The 25008-nt window shown below is 34.2% G+C and overlaps 4 protein-coding genes across 5 annotated transcripts; 3 read left to right on the top strand and 1 right to left on the bottom strand.

Annotated features, from left to right (window-relative positions):
• The first annotated feature begins 1390 nt into the window (after window positions 1–1390).
• Window positions 1391–3160, top strand: LOC111317401 (myb-like transcription factor family protein). Its single transcript, XM_022919826.2, has 3 exons — window positions 1391–1931; window positions 2079–2287; window positions 2399–3160. Exons 1-3 carry the CDS (start codon window positions 1664–1666, stop codon window positions 2855–2857), a joined length of 936 nt encoding a protein of 311 aa, XP_022775561.1. The 5' UTR covers window positions 1391–1663; the 3' UTR covers window positions 2858–3160.
• Window positions 3161–9223: 6063 nt separating this feature from the next.
• On the top strand, window positions 9224–11572 carry LOC111317821 (putative inactive receptor kinase At1g27190). The gene has a single exon (XM_022920280.2). The coding sequence runs from the start codon at window positions 9487–9489 to the stop codon at window positions 11320–11322; it is 1836 nt and encodes a 611-aa protein (XP_022776015.2). The 5' UTR covers window positions 9224–9486; the 3' UTR covers window positions 11323–11572.
• A 3248-nt stretch (window positions 11573–14820) lies between these two features.
• LOC111317820 (structural polyprotein) lies at window positions 14821–17496 on the top strand. 2 transcript variants are annotated; one of them, XM_022920279.2, is made up of 4 exons: window positions 14821–15007; window positions 15095–15209; window positions 16040–16309; window positions 17201–17496. In XM_022920279.2, the coding sequence occupies exons 1-4, from the start codon at window positions 14907–14909 to the stop codon at window positions 17315–17317; spliced, it is 603 nt and encodes a 200-aa protein (XP_022776014.2). In that variant the 5' UTR covers window positions 14821–14906; the 3' UTR covers window positions 17318–17496. The 2 variants fall into 2 exon arrangements, with proteins under 2 accessions (XP_022776014.2, XP_022776013.2); XM_022920278.2 differs by having other exon boundaries at window positions 14834–15007; window positions 15092–15209.
• A 686-nt stretch (window positions 17497–18182) lies between these two features.
• Window positions 18183–22608, bottom strand: LOC111317819 (serine/threonine-protein phosphatase PP2A catalytic subunit). Its single transcript, XM_022920275.2, has 6 exons — window positions 21683–22608; window positions 20749–20863; window positions 19462–19570; window positions 19301–19378; window positions 18770–18961; window positions 18183–18679 (listed from the first exon to the last, which is right to left on the bottom strand). The coding sequence occupies exons 1-6, from the start codon at window positions 21933–21935 to the stop codon at window positions 18506–18508; spliced, it is 921 nt and encodes a 306-aa protein (XP_022776010.1). The 5' UTR covers window positions 21936–22608; the 3' UTR covers window positions 18183–18505.
• Between the last annotated feature and the right edge of the window lie 2400 nt (window positions 22609–25008).

The raw sequence follows: 25008 nt of genomic DNA, 5'->3' as shown, positions 1-25008 counted from the left end.
TGGAAGCATGTGCACTAAAGTGGGTTAAAATTAAAAGAAAGAGTTAGCATTTGTTTCCCTTGTAGTCATGTAGCTGAAGTTAGGCAGCTTTCATGTGAAATACTCAAAAAATATAACCCAAAACGAAAAGAAAAATGATCTTAATTTGAAGTAAGAGAGTGATCGGAGAGGAAGGGCAAAGCAATGTCATGGAAGGTTAGCCGCCACAATTTTGGTGTGCTCCAAAATGGGCATCCAAATCCAATGTAGCCATCCATTCAGGGGATGTGACATGACAAAACCCACAACACAACAAAACAAGGGGCGGACCCAATACTCGCCCCGCCCTCATTAGTTACATTTAAAAAGTTAAAGCAACCAAATAGTAAATTAACAAGCGGCCGGAAAGGTTAGGACTATAAAGCACGTGCTTGCTTTTCACCAATGTAAAACTAAATTCCAAGCTCAAACCCCCCTTTACCGTCACCCATCTCAAAAGGAACAGTCCAATAGTGGTGCACCACATAGTATGACTTTGTGGATCAGACGGAAAGATGAGATGAGAGGAAAAGGACGGAAAAAGGAACCTATCAAATCAAGTAAAACGAAAGCAAAAGGGCATCCTTCCTTCCATCCACCACCACAGCCACATACAAAGGTAGTGGCAAAGAGAATGGAAAGGAGCTGTTAATTAAATGAGAGAAAAAAAAAAAAAAAGGAGAATGTGGGTGATTAATGGGGTCCATGTTTTCTTATCCTCCACAACCACACCCACATCCCCCACTAAATTAAATAAGTTAAAAAAGGGAGAAGGAGAAGACATAGCGCAGCAGCGAATATGCCAAGTTGACGGTAGAGAAACGCTCACCTCCCCCACCATCCTTTTTTTTAATCATTTTCATTCCCCCCCCCCCCCCCCTTAATTCATTTCTCAGAATAGTTTCCATTAATATGCAGACATTTCCCACCAATTATTTATCTCTCAACATCTCGTAAATTATTGTTTAGATATAATTGGACCCAACCCAATGGCCACGTGATTTTAATCTGGACCAGGCAAAGACTACATCAGGATTGGTGGAAACTTAGAATATGCCCATGTTTTACATTATTAAATTAAAATATTTATTCTCAAATATTAAACAATTAATTTAATTAAGCAAGAAAGTCTTCATTATTGGACTGCGGTACATATTTAATTATCAATGCTTGGTACTCACGATAATTTTGGTCTTTAAGATTGGATATTACTAAACCACTTGACCTTGTTTATATCGTTAAAAGGGTTAGGCACATTGGACGGTCCTGATTCATGATCTAGGAAACCCAGTTTAATTATTATTGTAGATGTTGAACATCAATGGGAAATGATGTAACTTTCAATAAGTCCTTGCAGAGCCTTGTAACACTTGTACCAAGCCCTTGTTGGAAGCCTGGAACAGAACAAAAACCCTATATACTATATCAACCGAAGCAGCCCTTTACCTATGTTTTTCTTATATTCCATTTCTCTCTTCTTCGTTTAGGATTAGAGAGCATCCACCTCTCCCCCCTTTTTCTCCCTTCATGGAGTGAAACAGCCTTGTTTCTCTCTTTTATCATATTTTAATTGTTTTTGTTTTTTCATTTCACTTGAATCAAAAAGAAAGGTGAAGCAGGGATATTGGATATAGAAAAAGGAAGGATGTCTCGTAGCTGCTCTCACTGTGGAAACAATGGCCACAACTCTCGTACATGCGGAGAGGTTGCTGGTGGTGGAAGCAGTGGCGGAGGAGGAGGAGAGAACGGCATCATGTTATTTGGTGTTCGAGTCACGGAAGGATCGTTCAGGAAAAGTGTTAGCATGAATAATCTTTCTCAGTTTGATCAGCCTCGGGATTCTAACGCCGATGCTGGCTATGCATCTGACGACGTAGTTCATGCATCTGGAAGAAGCCGTGAGCGCAAGAGAGGTATAAGTTCGTAACATGTCTTATCAAAAAACAAAATATTCCTGATCTGATTATATCTTTAATTAAGCAAAAGTTTTAAAAAAAATGGACTGCTGATATTGATTTCTTGTTTTTTCTTTTTTTTTTTAATGTTAATTTTGTTCATAGGTGTTCCATGGACGGAGGAGGAGCATAGATTATTCTTATTGGGGTTGCAGAAAGTAGGGAAAGGAGATTGGAGAGGGATTTCGAGAAACTTTGTGAAGACACGTACGCCTACGCAGGTAGCTAGTCATGCTCAGAAGTACTTTCTCAGGCGAAATAACCAGAATCGGAGGCGTCGTAGATCTAGTCTTTTTGATATAACAACCGATTCCGTACGTATATATACTTCTTCTCTTGTTATATATACATATTCCAAATCCAAAAATTACTTCTTTTTCTTCATACTTCGTGTTACTATTTGATTTTTGTGCTGAAATTTGCAGTTCATAAATTCAACCATATTGGAAGAAGATGAAGTCGTCCACCAAGAAAACGTTTCGTTACCGCTGCCGCTGACACAGTCACAGCCACAGATGAGTGGATTTCCTATGTCAACGTTTCCAGTGACTTTAAGTCCGGTAGTTTTACCAGTCACGGGAGAAAATAACTCCATGGAGAATCTCACATTAGGGCCGAGCCCCAAAGCAAAAACGTCTCCAAAGCTTATCCGTCCAATACCAATTCTTCCGGTTCCTCCATCATCGAAAATGGCTGATCTTAATTTAAACCAGAAGACCCAAGTTGACCCCTTGCCTCTATCGCTAAAACTCTCAACGCCATCCGCCGATGAGCAGTCAAAGGCGACGGCAGCAGCGGCAGTGGCAGCAGCAGCAGCAGCACACTCGTCTACTTTTCAGGCCATGTCAAGTGGGGATAGCAATAGCATCATCAGTGTTGCTTGAAAAGGGTGAAGCAGATATGATGAGATTACATTAATTATATGAAAAAATGATTAGATTATTAGGTGATTAGGTGAAATTCCTTGTTTTGTACAGGTTAATTATTACTTAATTAGGGGAGGGGTCTAAAGAAAGTTGGGTGTCGTTGTCTTTGATTACGTGGGTTGTATTCTTGTTCAGTCTGTCTGGTTCCTTTCAGTGGGCGAAATGGAAGGGCACCAGGTGCTCTTCTCTGTTCATTTTGGTTTTTAGGAGCTGGGTATCCTATTTATGTGATTGCCATTTTAATGCTTTGCTGTTCTTTTATCCGATTTGTGTTTCTGTGATGGAAAATGATCGGGGCTGTTTTTCATTCAATCACTCAAAGAAAACAAAGCTAGGTATGACAAGAAATCTATGATTCTTTGTAAACGAAATGACTAGCCAAAAAACAAAGCTAGGTATGCTAGATAATAGCATACTACTATCAATTTTTTTTCTTCTTTATTTGAATAATAAATCATATGCTTAATTAAAACAAAAGCTGAATCATCCCCTATTTATATTTATTATATTACTATACATCGTTTCAATTTTCAATTGTTTTTTAGGAAACTGTTACATATTTTTTAAAAAGATATTTATTTATACATAATTTCTAAAGTTAAAGGGTATTTTAAAAATTTAAAAACAAATGATACGATTTTTTCAATTTAAAAAAATTGCATATTTCTAGAAAGTTATTTATATAACATTAATTTTTGTTTCTAGCAGTAAACTGCAAAGAAATGAAAAGTTTTCTTGGTGTCCACGTATATAAATGAATTAACCACATGGTTTTTTCTCTATCTAAGGAAGCAAATAATACAAGGACAGATAACAAAAACGAAAGAATTCACAACTATATCTGTTGACCCACAAGTTTTTACTTTTCATTCGGAAGTTTTTGTTGGTTAGGTGATTAGGTCCGCATAACAGCTTCACAAATTTCATATACATAAATATATATATATTAAATTGGAATAAAAACTTGAAGGAGAAAAATAAGGCATATGTATGAAATGTAGCATTGCATTGTCCATGATTAAAAGATGAGATGGGGATTGAATCCAAGGTATTATTGGTGCCTAATTAATGCGTTTCAGCTCAATTTTTTTTTTTAAAAAGACTTTTGATTAATTGATTAGAGTTTTAATTAATATTAAAAAAAAGTAAGGATTCATATTTTATCACTTTTTGTAAATTTCAAAATAAAAGTGAAAATAAAAAAAAAAAGTCGACTTAACTGATGTGAGTAATCTGTTTAATTGAAAATTTGACCGATTCAATTTATTGGCGTTTTGTCTCATTGATTGGATGGTTCGATCCTTTTTTTTTTTTTTTTTCTCATTGGATTTGATAATTGCTATTTTTATTTTATTTTTTACAAAAAAAGACAATACTGAAAAAATATATTATAAGCGTTGAAGATGGAACCTCAACCAAAGGAAAATCCAAAAATTCCCATTTTCCTGCAGGCAAGGCAAGCCCAGCTACCTCCATCACATAATTAAAATTACCACTCATTCAACGCTTGTATGTTTTCCTTAGGTGGTTGAACGGCCAGTAGTAAACGTGTGAAGCAATATTGGTGGAAGGTAAATTGGTGTCATCAGCTCGACAGAGAATTCAAATTCAAAAGAAGAGCTGATTGATGCAATTTGTTTGAAGGTAAAGGCCGAGTCTACTCTTATCGTCTGTAAAGATCCTAAAAGCGGATGTACATGTTGTCACTGAAAACTATATATATGAAGGTGGATCAGTAGGAAAATATTGGATTCTCATTATCAAATTGTCCACTCTAAAATAACGCAGAGAGCTGCAAATCCAAACACAGGAAAGGAAATTGAAGCCAGTTATAACTCATTAATTACATGTAATCTGTATGTGCTTCTTATATATATATATATATATATATATGTACATTGAATCTTAATTATATCAGACAAGCAGTTCAAACTGAGTAGCAGAAATGCCAATAAGGCAAGTGAGTGGCTAGCAGCCCAGTCGTGGACCGGAAGGTGATCAATGTGCAGATAAGGTTGGGTAAGGCAGCCTTGAATTCCATCCTCTTGTTCATATCTGCCTTCAGGTGTAGTGATCGCTAGGAGAGCATACGAGGAATGGTTTGTTGTGTCTTTAAACGTTCTTCTATGACGGTGAACTTAATTACTAACAATATTTTACCTATTTAGTGTATAGAGATTGTGAACATTAGTACATTAATTTTCGTTGACATATATATACTTTTCTATGTACGCATTAACATATGAATATAAATCATGATAAAGTAAGTAATTTGGTCATAATTTTTTAACTTTATATTTTCGGAATAGAATCAGAATTGATCCAATCAAATAATGGTTTGGATCGATTGTTGTTGTTATTTTTGTATGTATGTGTCTGTTATATACACGTACACGCTGGGGAGAGAACTAATGAGAAACATTACTTCTAAATAAGGCAGGATACTTGGACAAAATTTATATGACGTATTTTAAATGAATTTTGTGAAATTATTTCTTAAAATTGATTAAATAAATATTTTAATAAAAAATCTAAAACAGTAAATTGATAGAGTTAAATGTAAAAATCAATAATATGTAAAAAAATTATAAAAAATATTATTTATAATTCAAATTTAATCGATATTTATTCAATGATAAAATTTTATCAATATTTTTATTAAAAATATTTATTTAAAAATATATATATCAAAATTTATTAATTTTTTTTAAAATTTTACAAACTTAATTTATATAACAAGATCTTTTAATTTATTAATTTTAATTTTTATTTAATTATTTCTGGTAACAAACGTAACAAACTTCACTTAAAAATTTTCGTCTTGTACTTTTCATATCCGGCAAGGAGTCAATTATTAAATTCTCATGTGCTTTAATAACTGTGGTTTCCTGTTCAGGCCTATAACAGTATTGTTTTAACCATCCTCGGAACTGACTTCCTTTTATGGACCAGTTCAAGAGAATATTGAGTTCTATTTGATCGATGTTTCGGCCTTCTTCAACCTTCTCATGGATGGCCCTGTTTGCATGCTATCAAAGCAGTTTCCTCCTTTGTCCACCAAAAGGTAAGAATGATAAGAGAAGTAGAGTTGTTAACCGGCTACGTGGTTGATACCGTTGGAATTGCCCCCATTAATGATATTCACCAAGAAGAGCAAATAACTTGCCAAAATTTTAGCATCGCCATGGTGGAAAAGTTATTTCTAGAAACCAATCCTTATGGTAATCATGATGTTGCAAATGTCATAAGAAAAATGGGATTTTTTTGAAGAACAGGACTGGGAAAGAGTCTGTTTGTTGACGGTATGCAAAGTAGGCAATTAGATATTTCAACGAACAAAGCAATCTGTAAACTATTTCAAACAAGATCCTTCCATGCTTAATTTCTTTTATTAGCTACGACTATCACTACACTAGCATCGGAGTTGGTCGAGTTCAATTGCACTACGCAACGCAAGTGTCGAATTTCCTTTTTTCTTTTTTTTTTTTTTTCATGTTGAGTGTTACAAGTTACAGCACAACTAGCTAGAAAGAACAATATTCTTATGATAGGGTGATAAAGAATTGGTGGATTTCAATGTCGACTTTACACCATTGCTATTGCTCTATTTGAATATCCACCCAAAAGTGAAAGAGTACTGATTCTCATTTGTTTGAGTTGAGCTGTAACATGGAGTTTTTTAGAGACTTGAGATTATCATTTTCCCTTTTACAAGATGACCCATTTATTAAAAAGAGGCTTTAGGCAGGGATTCTCCCATCAAATGCTCTTCCTTTGTCTATGTTTGATTTTCTTAATGCTACCAACAACATTTGGTCCCATACATTTAAAAAAAAAAAAGTTAGAACTACTCTTATCTTTTTAGAGCTAATATTCAAGTCAGAATCTCTCTCGATCGGTGGCAAACATCAACTTAAGTGCTCCAACCGACTGTCTACTTATCTGATACATCCTCAATTTTATTTTACGCATCGTCTTTTTCTCCATTTGTGGCGTTTCCATTTTCCCCTTCTACTACTACTAATATTTTCTTCACATGATTGTTCAGTCCTTGAATTATTAATTAAATGATTACCAAAAACTCTGCATATAAAATTTTACCTTTTGTTTCTAATAAGTAATCAATGTAGTATTCTGCTACAATTCAACAAGCTACTACTGGCACAGAAAGAAATTACAAAAATAATAATAATAATAATAACAAAGGATCAGCATGAATATGTTTCAGACCAACCAACCTCAACAGAACAGACTCCTTTAGACGCCCCAGACCTGTGCACTTTTCTCCTTCTCTTGTCCATAGACTCGCTTATTTCTCTCTCTCCAGGTATGATAATTCTCCCCATTCTAAGCGCAACACAACTGAAATCAGTGCTTTCCCTCAAAGCCTACTTACAGCCCAGTTATCGACCTCCCTGGCTTAAATTGCATAACTGCATTACCTGCCTCAATATGTGCTTGGAGTAGCTGCAACCAAAAAAGATATGGTCCCTGGTTTCCATATCTTGCCTGCATAATACACAAACACCATCAACTGGAATTCCCCAAGAGTTGAGTCTATCCTTCGTATGGAGTCTGTTAACGACAGCCATCCAAGCAATTAATGAGTGCCTAGGAATGTGATGCTGGAACTCTTTGCCAAGCCACTTTCATCTGTTGAGGTCTGATTTCCGTCCATACAAAAGCAGTGGAATAACCAGAACCAGGAGCTTTCTAAACTAGTCTCCCTTCAGTCTGCTGCTGCAAAAATTAATTTGAAGGAGGCCTAAGTCGAAGTAGCTTCTTCCAACACCAGCAACTATTCTGTGCTATAGGAGCCTGACATAAATTATGTACATAGTGGTGAATCCAAGCAATCCATAGAGAGACAGTCTGAGTGAGGTTAGACAAGAGATGCTTGATAATACAAGCTTGGTTCCAAGATAAAAAGATCTTTTAGCCCTAGAACCCCCACCCTCTTCTGACTTAGGATGCCAACTCACTCTAGCTCCTCTTGCTGAACCTTCTTGCTCCTTTCATAAGAAATCGGAGCATAGCTGATTAATTCTCTGGATTACCCTCCGCGGAAGAATAAAGTGTCCACACCAGAAATTTTGAAGACTGAAAAGCACGGACCGAATTAACTGTAACCTGCAAGCATAAAATAAATGCAAGCAGCCCAGCTATTAATTTGTGTAATAACCTTCTCAATTAATGAGGCACAATGTTTAGCTGTAATCCTCCAGTTCACAAGAGGAACCCCAAGTAACAGACACGTAACGCAATAAGCTTAAGTCCTATAGCTTGTAGAATAGCAGACAATTCATCCTTCTTAATCCTTGTACAAAAATTCTCACTCTTTGCACAATTGAGTTAAAGACCAGAGAAACAGTCAAACATTTGCAATATGTTCTGAATACCAATGACAGAATCCAAGTTGCCGTTAGTGAATATCAACAAATCATCAGCAAAACGATGGAAATTTTACCTTTTATTTGCTTCTGTTCCTCTATTTTTTTTATCGGAACTAAGATTTCTTCACCAATGCCTCTTCCTCAGCTATTAAAACAGAAGAAAAATATTACTAAAATGTGTGATTGTTTGACGGTTCGGCGATTTCATGCATAACAAATAAATATATCCTATAAATTTAAGTAAATATTTATTTGATTTCAATTTACATTCATTCATACCAAATTTACTTAACAGAAGGGGAAATTAGAAAAATTACATTACAAATTTCTAACTTGATGCAGCTAACTTGTTTCGATGGTCCTTAACAAGTCATGTGAATGCACAAGATACTGTTACTTTTGTCACATCCGAATCCCGAATCCATAGGCCCTACACAGGATTACCTAAGCCTGGGCCTCAAAATTACAGCATAGCCTCAGCCCAACCTGAAATGATAACATGAAATTATTGCAAATCAATCTTTGCAATTTGCACACCTACTTTGACTCACCCCTCTCCAAAAAAAAAAAAAATAAAAGAAAAAGCCTTCCCCCGTGCTGTGATTGAAGCTGAAAGAAGAAGATTACATGCTCACCTGTATTATAATGTGCAAAGATTCCTATCAAAATGATGCAAGTGATCCCCCCCTTAACCCAAAACAGAGCTGCCTGTTTGTCTGATTAAGACCCATCTCCCTCAATCAATTTTGGCTTTCCTGCTCAATTAGTAGTAATAGGAATACTCATAGATATTAAATTATCTGACTTTGACCTACATGGACTTGTCTACTTTCCAAGTCTTAAGCAATTTAAGTACTCCAATTTCCTACAGGTAACATGAAAGCAAATCCAAGTATAAGTAGTAATAATAACCCAATGAAAAGGCTACATAAACGGAACATGACAAAGCCAAACATGAAACAATCAACTGGCAGTCAAAAAAGCTAAAGGAGCTGAAGCTGAGCTACTCCTTCATCTCTCTCTCTCTCTTATTGTCCTTGTCCCCAAACAGTCAAATGGCAGCTGCCCATTTTCCTCGTCTTTCTCCTCCGTTTCCTTTCCACGTCTAATTGCCACCCATCCCTTCCAAAAAGAGAAGAAAAAAAAAATCCCTTAACTCGAACGCAAACTATCAAAACCTGCGGCAGCTCAGCCATGAAGAAGAATCTCATTTTCGTAACTTCCTCACTTTTTCTCTTCAATTTCTTCCTCTCGTTGGCCATCGAAGATGACATCACTTGCCTCGAAGGCCTGAAAAGCTCCCTTACCGACCCGGGCTCCAGTCTTTCCACGTGGAGCTTCAACAATCGCTCATCTACCTTCGTTTGCCAGCTTACCGGCGTTTCCTGTTGGAACGAGAAGGAAACCCGAATCATAAGCCTCCAACTCCCTTCGATGAAGCTGTCAGGTCAGTTACCGGACTCTTTGAAGTACTGTGGGAGCCTCCAGAGTCTAGATCTTTCCAACAACTCTCTCTTCGGTCCCATTCCTAATGATATCTGCTCTTGGCTTCCTTACCTCGTACGTCTCGATCTCTCTGGTAACCGTCTCTCCGGTTCTATCCCTCCTCAGATCGTTAACTGTAAGTTCCTAAACGACCTCGTTTTGGACGATAACAAATTGTCCGGTTCGATCCCTTACGAGCTCGCCCGGTTAGACCGGCTTAAACGGTTTTCCGTTGCGGGTAACGACTTGTCTGGCTCGATCCCTTCTGATCTGGCCAGATTTGGGGTAGACGGTTTTGACGGTAACAGTGGACTCTGTGGGAAACCGTTATCGAAATGCGGTGGATTGAGAGGTAAACATCTAGGAATTATCATAGTAGCCGGTGTCATTGGAGCCGCAGTTTCGTTAATCGTCGCATTCGTGATTTGGTGGTGGTTCTTTCTCCAAGCAGGTGCAGGCGAAAAAAGAAAGAAAAGTTACGGCGTTGAGGGTAAAGATGATAGTAGTTGGATTGAATTGTTGAAATCTCATAAGCTTGTTCAAGTTTCGTTATTTCAAAAGCCTATAAATAAGATTAAGTTGGCGGATTTAATGGTGGCAACGAACAATTTCGATGCTGAAAACGCGGTGATGTCGACGAGGACGGGAGTTTCTTACAAGGCGGTGTTGCCCGACGGATCTGCGTTGGCGATTAAGAGGTTAAGCGCTTGTAAGCTTAGTGAGAAACAGTTTAGGTTGGAAATGAATAGGCTAGGACAACTTAGGCATCCGAATTTGGTTCCACTTTTAGGGTTCTGTGTTGTGGAAGAAGAGAGGTTGTTGGTTTATAAGCATATGCCTAATTGGACATTGTATTCTCAGTTGCATGGGGGAAGTCTTGCTGGTTTCGGGAATGGGAAGTTTCAGATTTTGGACTGGTCAACTAGGCTTAGGATTGGTGTTGGTGTGGCTAGAGGCTTAGCTTGGCTTCACCATGCATGCCAACCGCCATATGTGCATCAGTATTTTAGTTCCAACATTGTGCTTCTTGATGATGATTTTGATGCTCGAATAACGGATTTTGGTTTGGCAAGATTGATGGGGTCTCGTGATTCGAATGACAGTTCATTTATGAGTGGGGATTTAGGGGAGTTCGGTTATGTGGCTCCTGAGTATTCGAGTACCATGGTTGCTTCTTTGAAAGGGGATATTTATAGTTTTGGGGTTGTGTTGTTGGAGTTGGTTTCGGGTCAAAAACCTGTCGGGGTTAGCAATGCAGAAGAAGGATTTAAAGGGAATTTGGTGGACTGGGTTAATCAGTTGCTCAGCAAGGGTCGAAGCAAGGATGCTGTTGATAAAGCATTGTTTGGAAAGGGTCATGATGATGAAATTATGCAGTTTCTGAGAGTTGCATGTTCTTGTGTGGTTCCTAGGCCAAAGGACAGACCTTCTATGTACCAGGTTTATGAATCGTTGAAGAGCATGGCTGAGAAACATGGTTACTCTGAACGGTATGATGAATTTCCATTGATCTTTGAGAAACAAGATCATGACTACAAGGAGTAACCTCGGCGGGGCAATGGGGTCGGAAGCACAAAAAAACTTGTTTATCTTGTTTGAGAGTTGCAGCAGTTGAACATATCCGCATTGTGTATGCTGTCTTCTTTTTTTAAGGCATTTTCAGCAATTAGTACGATTTCCACTTGAACAGGATTCCCTGTTCTAATGCTTAATTTGTTGGATAATTCTGTAAATCACATGAAGCATTATGCACTGTAGTCACTAGCTTATATAATGCAGTTGAAAATTTTCCTTATTATCCTCGTAATGCTTAATTCAGCCTTGAATCCCCGTGATTTGTAACGAACTGCTCCATTTTGAAAGTGTCGTTTCGTAGGTGTACAAGATAAAAGGAACTCTGGATGATAATGTCAGGTTAATGTTGCCGAAGAGGAATCTGATTATCAGTTCTGGTTGCGATTCAACTTTTAACATTGATGTCGTTTGCGAGCTCCCAACTTGCTGAAATTGCTTTTTTTTTTTTATCAAGGATTCCTCAAGATTCCAACTAGTAAATTTGATTTATAAGGCTAAAATATCAAAAAAAAAAAAAAAAAAGTCTATGAATTATTTCACTTTTCTTAATAAGTTTTTTATATTTTTATATTATTTATATAAATTTTTATATTTTAATTTATCTCTAAATAAATTTTTATTTTAAATAAAAAATTAATTTTTATTAAAAATTTATTCAGATATAAATTAAATATTAAAGATTTATTTGGATACAAATTAAAAATTAAGAATTTATTTGAGTATAAATTAAAAATTAAAAATTTATTTGCATATAATAAAAATATAAAAATTTAGTTAAATAAAATAATAAAATTAAAATTTTTTATTATTTTAACCTATTTATAATGATGCACTGCACCGTAAGCTCATAATCCTCGAATATTTAACCATGAATCGATTCCCATTGTTAATTTTTGCATTATTTTAATGATTATAACTGAAAGAATCAATTGGGCTAAGAATTAGCTAATTTAAGGAACCATGCAAACGGATTACATTTAAATTTCGTTGCACTTCTCACCTATATATTTTGTTGCGGATGATTTATTTATTTATTTGTTTTTTGGTACAATACAAGTTTAGATAGGAGGATGTCATACCATTTCAAGATTAGGGATGATTTATTTTGTTTTATTTTTTTGTATAATAAAAATTTAAGTGAGGGGGAGTTACTCTATTTAAAAGTCAGCGCAAAGTACATAATTTAACATAAAAATTTATGTTGAACTTATAAATTGTCCATAAAAAAATTATTAATAATAAAAATCAAATTTAAACATATTTAATCATTATAAATTCAACCCATCCAAACAGAAAAAAATCGCCAAAGATAGAAAACAAGAGGAAATTTTCAGTTTTCAATTCCATTATTAGGAAGCTTGGAAAGTTTTGAATGTACGTAATTATGTTAGTGTGATGTTATCTCATATCTAATAAATATATAATTTTTTATAATTTTATATTTAGATTGGATCTCTTCACTTATAATCAATCAATTTTAAGTTGATATTTAACATAATATTAGAGATAGATTTTCTTTTTGTTTCCCTTTTTTAATTCTTAATTTGTGACGTGAAATTTTTTTTTTTTTATTTTTGTTTATACACGACGGTGGTCTGTTAGTGCGATATATCTCACGTTTAATAAATATATAAATTTTTATAATTTTATATTCAAATTAAATTTTTTCATTTATAGACAATTGGTAGGTTTGGCTCTTTCACCTTAGTAAATAGATTAGATCTTTCACTTCCAGTTAATTAGTTTTAAATTATATTCTTAACTAATTGCACTGAATGGTGGCAGGAGAGGATTTAAAAGTTTTTAAGGGAAAGATGTAAAACCCTTGAACGTTGTTTCTTGTTTGGAAAAGAAGAGTAGAACCAGATTTTTAGGTTGGCAAACTCCCAACATTATATAGCTTATGGACAACAATTTTATGCAGTACTTGATCAGTTCATAAGATAAAATATTAAAGCAAGTCCATCAAAAGCCACTTTTAGAAGTGACTCTACTGAATCATCTGTGCGAGCCTCTCAGCTTTACATTGTTGTGCAGGCAGGCAGGCAGCCAACGGAGTGAATAATCTCTTCTGAATCACTGCTCTATACTTTAGTTGATCAAATGTAGTCATTTGCTTCACGATTTCTCTCAGCAAAATGAAATATCATTTCTTGGTCCCATTTGACTCAAAAGGAATAATGTGTGCCCAGGCTCATGCATCTTTTAACAAATCTGAGATAATTCATCACGCATAAAAATGAAATCAAACTATGTAGACCGGAAGTGGAATCTTTTAGTAATGTACAAAAGGGTTGCAAATGCATTCACAAGCTCTTCTTTCTGAAATCTTACATTTGCAATCAAACTTTTTCTTTTCATATAACTAAGGCTGTCAGGATTATACCCTGGCCAACAAACCACACGGAAAAACTTCGTGTTTCAGGTGTGCAGCCTTGAGAGGGCGCTTTGGCAAGGACTGTATTCAACGGATATCTATCCAGTAAACGTGACCTACATTTTTCTGTTTTCTTGTTTGTTCTTTCCGATGTGCATTTGCATTTAATCCCCTGACCAGTTATATGTAGGTTATGTACGCAGCCAACACAGCATTCCCGTGATGATATTAACTACAATCGTAGAAACAGAGCTTGATACAGATGGGATGGTCAACATTATCTCCTTCATCATAGATTGTTAATCTTTTTGACCTCTCCTTTTAGGTTGGGGCATGTGGGGTTCAGCTAATTGGCCAATTGCTAATCTATCATATCTGGTCTTTCTGTTTCTTATTTTTGGAGCAGAGCTTGTGTCCTTGGAAAACAAAAGCACGTGCCCCGGACCCCACTGCTCTGGACTCCTCCTCGGAGATTATATTTTCTTCTAGTTTTGTTTTGAAATTTTCAATTGAGATGGCAAATCTTTTTTATGGTCTCATCATCTGCGTGAACGCAATCAATCTAGTGGGGGAGGATTCTAAGTTCAGATCGAATGTTATCTAGCTTTTACTACTATGTTGTGTATCTGACAAACATACTGTTTGCTCCGGTTGCATCAAAAAATTGCTTTGATTAGGAGCACTGATAGCCTCTCTCTTCCTACATCTTCTTTTCCATATGTTGAAATTAACCTCTTAACTGAATCTGGAAAAGGGTGAGAAGAGTACATGAGTTTAGGGCCTCTAGGCTAATGCTTGGTTGGGGAGAACGAACAAAAAAAAAAACAATTAAAGGATGATAATCTGCAGTATCCAATGACTTAAAGGCCAAGTTTTTTTTACAAGTTATAAGGATAATTGAAATCAAGTTTAGTTAATTTTGATCATTTAGAGGCTTTTTATTCTTTCATATTTTAGAAATATTAAAAAAATTCTACCAATAAACCTTGGACTGCCTCTGCAAAAAAAACATATTATTTCCTGACCCTTGGCGTAATTTTGTAATAACGTAAAGAAAAGGGGCCGGGAATGAAAAAGAAGAAAATTGTGGGTCAAACTGAAAGAAACATTAGAAAAAAAAAAAAGGGCAAAAAACTTTAATCGAAGAGGAGAGGAGAAGAAACGAAGAGAGAAAGGAATGGGATCTTCAAATTCATCAGTTGTTCTGCTCCTCCTTTCCTTCCCTTTACTCCTTCCCTTCTTAACCTCAGCTTCAGCTTCTTCGATCGATCTCCAACGGTAATTTCCCAATTTTTTAATTATTATTTTCATATGAATAGAATGCTGATTTAATCTGATCTAATTTAAATTTGAGAATTAAAGCAGTGAAAAAGTCGGGCAAAGAGTTTTGATGAGCCTCACAGAAACTCCAAAAGGAAGCAACCGTACTTTCGATTGCTCACTCTCTGGGCCTTGCGTTCCTTGCCTTTACTCTGAGAAGGTCTCTCCTTTTTCTTTCTTTCATTTGGAATTCTATTTTATTTCTTCTTATTTTAGTAGTTCTTTTAATGTGTTAATTGAATTGTTACATGCCTTAGCTTCAATTTATAAAGTTTTAAAATTTGGCATAATAGAAATATTTATGTAGTTCAGTTGAGTTTTTTGGGAGGTGCCTTTCTTAATCTTTTAAATTTCAAGTATATTTTTTTTACAAAGAAGGCCGTAGTTGGGGGTAGGAGAAAGGCTTGTCCATGCTGGGATTTGAATCCAAAACCTGTTGGATGTCACCTTTTAAGGATGGCGAACCGATTGAGCTAAGATTTGGGTTCAATTACAAGTATATTTACTTAAAAAGGATAGTCATTTTCTGAGAAAATTGCAAAGATCTCCAATTTAGGACAGCTTAAACTCAATCAGTCAAAGAAGTAATATATGTAGCTGGTTTTAATCTGAACCTAATTTTCTTTGTCTACATTCATGTGAAAAGATGGATTAAATCAGGCTTCAAAGGTTTTGCTGCAAAGCCGTTACTCTTGCTACTAATCAGTGATCTTTTTCAACTTTTCTTGGTAATACCATTTCACATCTGAAAATTACTGTTATGTTTCAATTACATTGTTACCTCCACACGTTACAGCCATTGAATGCCCTATTAACATTGCTTATAACCTTTGGACAACATTTGGTCATATTTTGCTATGAATTTGCTGTTTTTTTTTTGTTTGGTATTCAGCCCTCTGCAATCTTTGTGGCCTTATATCTTCTTCTTCTTCGTCTTCTTCTTCTTTTAATTGTTTGAGGGATTTAATTAGAGTACTACTTGTTCTCCAGAGTGACGAAAAATATCGATGCAGTGAGACAGGATATCGTATCCCTATCAAATGTGTAGAAACTGATGATGGTTTAAAGACTGAAAATAAACAAAAATCTGAAAAGAATAGATCTAATCTTGAAATCTCAGTCAGCAATGAAATTTCTAGAAAACATAGAAGCTTACATGATGATTCATCCACATCAGAGGGTGGGGTACGAGCCTACATTACCTATAGAAGCTGTATACAAATAGTTAACGAAGAGAAGTTGTCAGTACTGGGTTTTGAGGTATGTACCTTTTGGTTGTTATTTTTCATTTGATTTTTATACTTGATTGATTTGACAATCATGTTCTCTGTCCTTAAAACAATAATCAGGTTACATATTAAAAGAGTGTTTATTCTGGAATTTTCAAAATATATGTAGCCATTCTGAATGTATTTGAATTGGATGGTTGACTGTCTATTCCTTTTTGCTTTAGATCTCTTGTTTGTGGCTTTTTGCATCTCAATCTTCTTATCTGCAAGCAATATACCTATTGATTGGCTACATAAGACATTTGAACTCATACTAAAAGCTTTTCCCATGAAATTGGGTTTTTTTTTTTTAATTTATTTAGACCGGAATCCTGAAGTGTTTTCCATTGCTTCATATTCTATTCAGATTCTTTTTGCTTCTGTCCTGCCATAAAAGTGTAGATCATAATGAGAACAAAAGCTAAACTCAGTTACTATTTTCTTCCTTTAAATTTTAAAAATTCATGGGAGTAGATTGAGTATGTTTCTGCATCTATTCCTTTCCAGCTACCCCTGTATTAATTTACAACTTATGGAACCCGCCTAGCCCTAGCCTTATGTTAAGTTAAACCCCTAGTTACATTTGTTGTGACTGATGTCTAATTTAGAAGTTATAAACAGCACGGAGCTGGAATTTCTCTTGGTGACTACTGTAATGTCAATGGAGTCCATTACACATCATATTGTCAGCCAAGAGTCCCCATGAGAATACAAAATCACTGATTGATTGTTTTTACTACTTTCTTACTCTTACATAGACAGACACACATGTAAAACAAATGTAGGTAATTTCTGAAATTGGAGGCAGTAATTGAAGATAAATATCTTGTACTTAGATTATTATAGGATTGCTGATGCATATACTCCAAACTACTTTGTGCAGGGAATTATTTTTGGCTTGTTGCTTGTTAGTGGTTCAGTTGTATTCTTAAGAAGAAAGCGGACCATTACCATGCCAGGAGTTGCAGCAGGGAGGATCCAGCCTAATTCTAGGTTTTGATCCCTTTCATTTGAAACAGACTTTGTTGATAACAGAGGATTATGAAGTAATTTAGTATAGAATTACAAGTGAAGCATTCACTGTTTATTTCTTTTTCTTTATTCTTCATCTTGGATTGAAATTGTCAAAAGTGATTTTCCCCAAGTTTAATCGTGCAACGGTGTTATTGATTCTTGATAGTCCTGCAATTGTTGATCGAAGGCTTACTCGTTTTGGTGGTTTCTAGTTGGTAAGAAATGATAGAAAGCTCCATTCATATTGAGGTGCAACAATGTCGTTATGATGCAACTCTGAACTAGATCCTTGTGTCCTTGTTCCGTGAGTCTTTGTTATTGCTCTGCTGTTTGTTTCTTTTGGGCATATTCTTGGCTTTATGTTGTGAACTTGTCACAAAACATTGCGTGTAGATAATGGCGTGTTTGTTGTGCCATCAGTTCATTGTGAAGTAGATGCACGCCACTGAATGACATCTTTTTGTTTCAAATCAAGCAGGTAAAATGGATTGAAATTTGAAATTGTATTTAGCTAGTACCCCACAAAATGTTTGAATTTATGATGCCACATGGTTTATTCCTAGTCATTTTATTCTCGGCTGGTCTGCAGCATATCAATCGGTGATGTTGAAGTCGATTGAAAACGAAAATTTTATGCCACGGAAGTAAGAAAATCATATTTTGAGGAACTTCCCCAAAAAACAGAAACCGAATTTTGGGTGGAATACTATATTCATTTTATACTTAAAAATTGCTTTCGACGGTATAAATTTGAAACCTAATACACAAACTTCTCTAAAATTTATTTTGGTGTCTTTAAAGTTTTCCTATGTAATTCGGGGGAGTCGAACAAAAAGGCGTGACAGAACCCGTTGGAAAAATATCCGCTTTCCTTCTTGAAAGTGCGAAATTACAGAACATGATATAACACGTTATTGCTGCTTCCTTGTGATAAATATACAAGACAACAGGCTATCGGGGCCTTCATCAGTACGGCTATCAGATTCTTGAGCACATAAACAAAGAAGCAGCAGCTGCAGCATCAGGGCAAACTCCAAATCAAAGAATGACGTCGTCGATGAACCGCAACTTAAAACAACAAAAAGCTTCTCGCTTCCAAGAAAAATCTACAGTGATACAGCAGCAAACAAAGCCTAGAAACAGCTAGCAGAAATATAAAAAAACCAAAAAAAAATTACAAAAAATAATCAGGAGTCTTGCGTGTGGTGTCAGGCTCAACTTGCCGAGGTGCTGGATCAAACTGAAGAAAATTCTGGTCCATATTCTCCCCAATCTCTAAAATTGCAGCCATGTTCCCACATCGATAACAATAGTTTGGAGCGCTGAAGACAGTAACGACATTCTTCTCCTGAAGGAGAGCACATAATAAATAATAAGTAAATATAAAAGCAGAACATGTTACAAAACCAGGCTAAACTGTTTCTCTTGGGTCTCACACCTGACACCAATTGTATCCTTCCATAACGAGCTGATGGGCTCTTGAAATCAGAGTGAGACCATTGGTATGGTTGAACTGAGCAGCAATATCTTGTCCAAACGTGTAACCAGCACCACGTGGAGATATACCCCATCCACAACGATCATCAGGATCAGACCACAACAGATCACACATTGGTCCTTCATGAGGAACCTATGCATGAATAAATCCACAAAATACCATAATTACACAACCAACCAACCAACTCATGAATGAAGATCATAAAATTTCAAAACAATGCATCAAAGATCTGAGGAAACTTAACTGCAAAATTTCAGTTACACCCTTGACACCAAAGGAAATGATAAATTTTAATACAAAGATCCAAAATGTTGGCCATTTTCTTAACCATTCTGTCATTCATAATTTAATAAGTCTTCATGCTTTTAATTGATTGTGTAAGATTCAAAGTACATAGTGAATTACCAGAAATCCACTTGGACATGGATCAAGGTGATTAAGAAAACTTGAGGGAATCACTTATATGCATACCTCCTGTATACGGTCCAATGCTCGAATATTGTCTAACGTGTCCAAAGATGGTGAAAGTCCTCCGTGCAAACAAAAGATCTGTAATGTCAAAATTTTATGGCTATCAGAAGCTGTGATGATATTAATCAACTTAAACAGTCTGCTACAAGTTAAAGTCAAACCTGACTCTCAATAAGAGCTGTGAGCGGTAAATAATCAAACAGGTCAGTAAAATACTTCCACACATTGGCATTTCCATATTTTCTCAAGCATTCATCATAAAAACCATACCTGAAAAGGAGAGAAAACAAAACTTTTAGAAAAACCATAATATAAGAACCCATATACCACTTCCTCATACAATGTGAGCAAGCTCTAAACTCTAATAATGAATCCCATAATTTTTCAAATTCTTGATTTTAAATTAAATTCCAAATGTGGTTCCCTTTTCATGAGTCACCATGATGTTCACAACTCCTGGCTCATGTCAATTTTGACATACTAATCTCTATTATACATGCATGCTTCAGCACTGGCATGTCAGCCTCAAGCCTTTTTCAAGGCTTTAGTGTGACTTTAACATTGAGAAAGTTGAATAATCACAATCCAAATCTGTTTCATCTCGGCTCAAATTCATTTAAATTAATTTTATACTGTATTACTAGAATCCTGTAGGATTATTGAACATGACACTTACCAATCTTGTCCTTTCACACAAGTTCAATAGTCAATAAGAGTTATAAATGTGATTTAGCAGAATCAGCAAATTGGCTAAACAAACATTTAGGCAGCATCCAAATAGTCATGCTGTAAGTTTTCTTCTATTTGATATAAAGAAAGTAGAAGTGAAATCATGATGAGAAAAATGAACAGGAGAAGAAAAAGGTGTGGTGGGGAGGGGTCATTTAAGCAGCATCCAAATAGCAATGCTCTTTAGTTTCCTTCTATTGGAAATAAAGAAACTGAAGAAGTGCAACAAAGTGACAAACAGAAAGCAACATTTTCTTTTTCCCTTTTTTTTTTTAAAAGGCAGACAATTTCAAAAAGCAGGGAAAATGGGTACTACAAAGACCAAACCAATCTAAATCAAAGCAGAAAACCCAATTTCAAAATTTATTAGAAAGAATGCATCAATGTGATTTGTGTTTAACATTACATGAGCTTTATAGTGCTTCAGACCTTTTAAGTCACTCAACTTAACAAAGGCCAAACAGGAAATGAAGATATCAGCTGGTATTTAAAAGTAAGAACTAAGACTTTACTTGGTAGGAAGGATGAAAAATTATTCCAATGGTTAAATTTCATAACCACTTTCCTACTTTGTAGCCTAACCATTGGATTAACAATTTTTTCATCCTTACTCCCTTTCCATCCTTCCTACGAAGCAAAGCTCAAATGTTTTTTTCTTTGTCAGTGTATGCTATAGCATCACCAAAGAAAAGAAGGAAAGGTAGGTGAAAAGATCTTACACTTGTGTTATCTGTCGGCTCTCGTGGTTTCCTCTAAGAATTGTGATTCTATCTCTATAACGGACTTTCAGGGCCACTAAGAGTGTAACAGTCTCAACTGAGTAGTACCCACGATCTGCATATATGCAGCTAACGTTAAAAAAATTCACAGTCCATTCATAAATATAAATTTGCAAGCAGCTGTAATTATTTGATTACTAGGAAGCACTCTACAGCTTAATGAATATAATAATTGACACACCTATTGGCTAGTAGTTCTTATTAACAGCTAAATCCCCTGATAAAATGCACATGTTCTACTTACTCCAACAAGAATTTGGTCTCACAGATTTGAGAAATACAACTACTCTCCCTCAGAAGTAAGGAACTACTAGAGCACAGTTGCCAACAGTTTAGACCAAGCACGGCAAGATCGAATTCCATTCCCACCCAAAAATTCTCAACAGTTTTAAGAATCAAAGGAGCGATTATAAACAGTAAATTTATCAGAATCTTAGTAACAAGATAATAGATCATAAAACCATCGGAATTCGTACAATTTAAATATATTATCCACCAATTTATCAATATATGAAGGTAACCAATAAGCTAACTAATGCCTCTTAATTTTTTAAGCTAAGCCAGGGGAGTTTCATACCTACAGATCTGATCATATAACATTCCATCAATTAATCCACACCAAAAAAATCACATAAAAACATAAAATATTAAGAAAAATAACAAACGCCGAAATCAAAAAGCAAACCACGCATTCAGCTACAGAGACCAAAACAAATTGGACAAATATTCTTCACAAAATAAAAAAAAAAAGAAAAAGAATAAAGAAAAACCGACTCGCTCCTAAATCAATCACATAAAATTTAAAAAATGGGACAAAAAGTTAAGGAAAAAAAAAAAAAGAGAATCAAATCAAGAAGTAAAGTAACAAACTGACCTACATAATCTCCCATGAAGAGATAATTAGTATCAGGAGCATTGCCTCCTATCCGAAACAGCTCTATTAGATCATAAAACTGTCCGTGAATATCTCCACATACCGTTACCGGACACTTCACCGGCTGCACGTTCCATTCCTCCACCAGTATTGCTCGTGCCTGCTCGCACAACGCCTTCACTTCCGCCTCCGACAGCGGCTTACACTCCATCAGGTGCTCGATCTGACGGTCTAGGTCTCCCTGCGACGGCATCCTCTCTCCTCCTCCACCGTCCGATCACCTGATCTCCCTTCCCTTCTCCGGCTTCACCACTGACCGTAAAGTCGTGAAAATAAATAAACAAACAAATAAAAGCGGTCGGATCGGTTAATTTGGATCCGCGAAGCGTTGGCGAATAGGATCGTAACGCGGCGTTTTGGAGATTAGGTTTTGGAATCGTTTTCGTATCTATGAAACATCACTCTTCTATTTTCTCTCAAAAAAACGAAGAATATTTCGTCGTAGAAACGAAAATGCTAAAGTGAGGCGGAGTAGAGGGAGAGAGAGAGCAGTCTAAAATGAAACTCAAATGCAAAAGTAAATGAAATGGCAAAATTTAAGCCTCTTTTTTATATAGTAATTTTTTTGTTTAAATTTGAATTCATTTTTGCAATAATTGAAATTAATAAATCCAAGTATTTGTTGTGGCGATCGTCAAAATTACAATATAAGGAACAAAAAAAATTTTTTCTCTCTCTCTTCAGTCTCCGGTGGCTCCGCCGAGTCAAAATGTTAGAGGAAAAGGACACGTGTCCGTTAGCTGCATTTCTTTGAACTCATTTTATTTATTTCTTTCGTTGTCCCATTTAAGTTAGCAACCTTTTGCAATTGGCTCCCTCTTTTCTAAATTTTTTGTTTTTTTGTTTTTTTTTAAACAGCATTAGTCAAGGAATGCATATCAAAGAAAAACTAAAAGATAGTGAAGGAAGAGAATTCTAATGTCGTATCTTTCTTTTGTTTCGATAACCAAATAGTCAAAATTGTGAATATATTCGGTCAAATAAAGCACAAAAAGAGTGATTCTGCTTTTGAATTGGGATTTGACCTTAAAAATTTATTAAAAATTTATTGTAGTTTATAAAAATAGAGTGATTCTTCGTTTAAAAAAATAACACACAAATAAATATTCAAATTTTACTAAAAGTAAAAATAACCAAAGATCAATCTTTGATAACTTTAAATACAAAAAAAAAAAAATCTTTGATCCTTTATTACATAATAAAATTAAGATTATCAATTTTTATTCTATTATAATTAGCATCTTGATATTATAAATTTTCAATTTTTATTAAAATTTTCGTTGGATGTGGTACTTATAGAATATGCTCATTTTGATTTATTTGGATGAACTGAAAAATAAATATTAAAAAAAATACTAATTTCAAAATTATGACAATTGAACTCTATTTATCAAATTTTAGGATTAAAGTGTATAATTACAATAAAACAAAAAAATCATAACTTTATTTTATGCAATACTTCTTTTCATTTTTTTAATTAAAATTTGAGAATTTATTTAGATATTATTTTTTAAAAATATATTTAATTAATATTTTTTATAATTTTGTTTATTATTTTTTAAGTTTTATTATTTATATTAAAAATAGAATACGAACAATAAAATTATCAAACAATCAAAATTATAGATAAGGTCAAATTCTATCAATAATCCCTATATTTTATTCAATTTTAAAATTTAATTTTTTATTATAATTTAAAAAATATAGTTCTCATATAATTTTAATTTTATAACTTAGCTCAATCACTAATTTCGCCAAAATTTTGCCATTAAAACTATTAAGGTGAAATTGAATTGATGACATATGTATTGATATTATTGTGGTTGTATTGATTTTTCTTATGTCACATTGACATTATTGACGTAACAATTTGGATAGTTGAAATCAGTTGTCAAATTAAATAAATGATTTCTATACTTACACAAAATTAAATTTTAGTCCCTTCAGTATAATTCATAAAAATTTCATTCTCGTATATATTAAATTTGATAATATTGATCTCATTATTAATATGATCAATTATTATGTTAATTTTTCTAACGTGACCATTGGCGTTTAAGAAAATATTTAAAAATAAAAAAAACTAAAATATCATTAAAAATTTAAAACTTTCAAAAATTAAAAAATTTTGATTTTTTTTCTAAATTTTTAAAATTTTAAAAAAACTTTAAATTCAAATTTTGCTAATATTTTAATTTTGTAAAAAAAAAATCATAATTTTGAATTTCTTGTATGAGATTTTAATTTTGTAAAAAGAAATTCAAATTTATTTATTTATTTAATTTTTATTTTTTCAAATATTGATTTAATTTGTCCAATATTTTAATTTTTTTATAAAATAGTATTTCTTATATTTTATAAAAAATTCAAATTTGAATTTTATAAAAAATAATTCTCAATTTCTATCTATATTTTATATTTTTTAAAAAATCAAATCTCAATTTTATAAAAAATAAAACCCTATTTTTTTTTATCTAAGGTTTAAAATAAAAATCTCTACCTTTTGTATTATTTTACTTAATCTCACTATAAAATTCTCAAAAAGATACCTCACTTCTTGTTCTCTTCCACTTTTATAGATCAAAAGTAATGTTGTAAATAATAGAACAACCTCTTTAAGGCTAGGTATTTGCTAAGTTTAAGTATAAGAAAATGATGAACGAATAAAAAATATGATTTGGATACAATAAATACAAAGATATAAACTTTAAAGCTCTAAAACTTTTGATTTCTTTGAGGAAACAAATATATGACTTGTTCGATCTTACTCTCTTGATTCATCATCCTTCTTGATGTATTGGAATACCCAATATATAGAAAAATGAGGAACTAGCCGTTTAGGGATAGTTTGGAGTTGAAAATAACCGTTGAAGTTTAATAAACTAGTTGTTGGAGTGTTTTTGGGCATAATCAATCACTTTATACGAGGGATCGATTGGGTCAATTGAAATAAGACCAATATTCGTGCTAAACAAAGGCTATCCGATCGATCAAGTAAGGGACCTAATCGATCCCCTACCCAAGTGATCGATCTCTATATAGGGGAATCGATCTCTTCTATAAGTTTTTAACCCCAAATTCTTTTTGTATAAAAAAATGGATCGATCCTTTAAAGGAGAATCGATTGGTCACTTTGAAACCCTAACCAATTGATCCTTATAGGAAATGGATCCATCTAGTCAAGTTGGGTGGTTGTCACTTGTTTTGTACTCTACTTAGTAATTTGATCATATCTTGAATTATACAAATCTAAATCAAAAATCGTT

This window comes from Durio zibethinus, chromosome 2 (genome assembly GCF_047325235.1).
Source record: "Durio zibethinus cultivar Kanyao isolate XHJ-2024 chromosome 2, ASM4732523v1, whole genome shotgun sequence".
NCBI classification, from domain to species: Eukaryota; Viridiplantae; Streptophyta; class Magnoliopsida; order Malvales; family Malvaceae; genus Durio; species Durio zibethinus.
Note: the sequence above shows the minus strand (reverse complement) of the source record. Positions and strands in the feature narration are given on the sequence as shown.

Bases quoted from the DNA above. Each gene is read 5' to 3' on its own strand.
- LOC111317820 (XM_022920278.2), top strand. From the start codon at position 14,907: ATGGGATCTTCAAATTCATCAGTTGTTCTGCTCCTCCTTTCCTTCCCT. The intron at 15,210-16,039 runs GTCTCTCCTTTT...CTTGTTCTCCAG, and splicing joins CTTGCCTTTACTCTGAGAAG to AGTGACGAAAAATATCGATG. The intron at 16,310-17,200 runs GTATGTACCTTT...TACTTTGTGCAG, and splicing joins TGTCAGTACTGGGTTTTGAG to GGAATTATTTTTGGCTTGTT.
- LOC111317819 (XM_022920275.2), bottom strand. From the start codon at position 21,935: ATGCCGTCGCAGGGAGACCTAGACCGTCAGATCGAGCACCTGATGGAG. The intron at 19,379-19,461 runs GTTTGACTTTAA...TTGACATTACAG, and splicing joins CAGCTCTTATTGAGAGTCAG to ATCTTTTGTTTGCACGGAGG. The intron at 18,680-18,769 runs GTGTGAGACCCA...GCTCTCCTTCAG, and splicing joins AAGGATACAATTGGTGTCAG to GAGAAGAATGTCGTTACTGT.
- LOC111317401 (XM_022919826.2), top strand. From the start codon at position 1,664: ATGTCTCGTAGCTGCTCTCACTGTGGAAACAATGGCCACAACTCTCGT. The intron at 1,932-2,078 runs GTATAAGTTCGT...TTTTGTTCATAG, and splicing joins AAGCCGTGAGCGCAAGAGAG to GTGTTCCATGGACGGAGGAG. The intron at 2,288-2,398 runs GTACGTATATAT...TGAAATTTGCAG, and splicing joins TTGATATAACAACCGATTCC to TTCATAAATTCAACCATATT.
- LOC111317821 (XM_022920280.2), top strand. From the start codon at position 9,487: ATGAAGAAGAATCTCATTTTCGTAACTTCCTCACTTTTTCTCTTCAAT.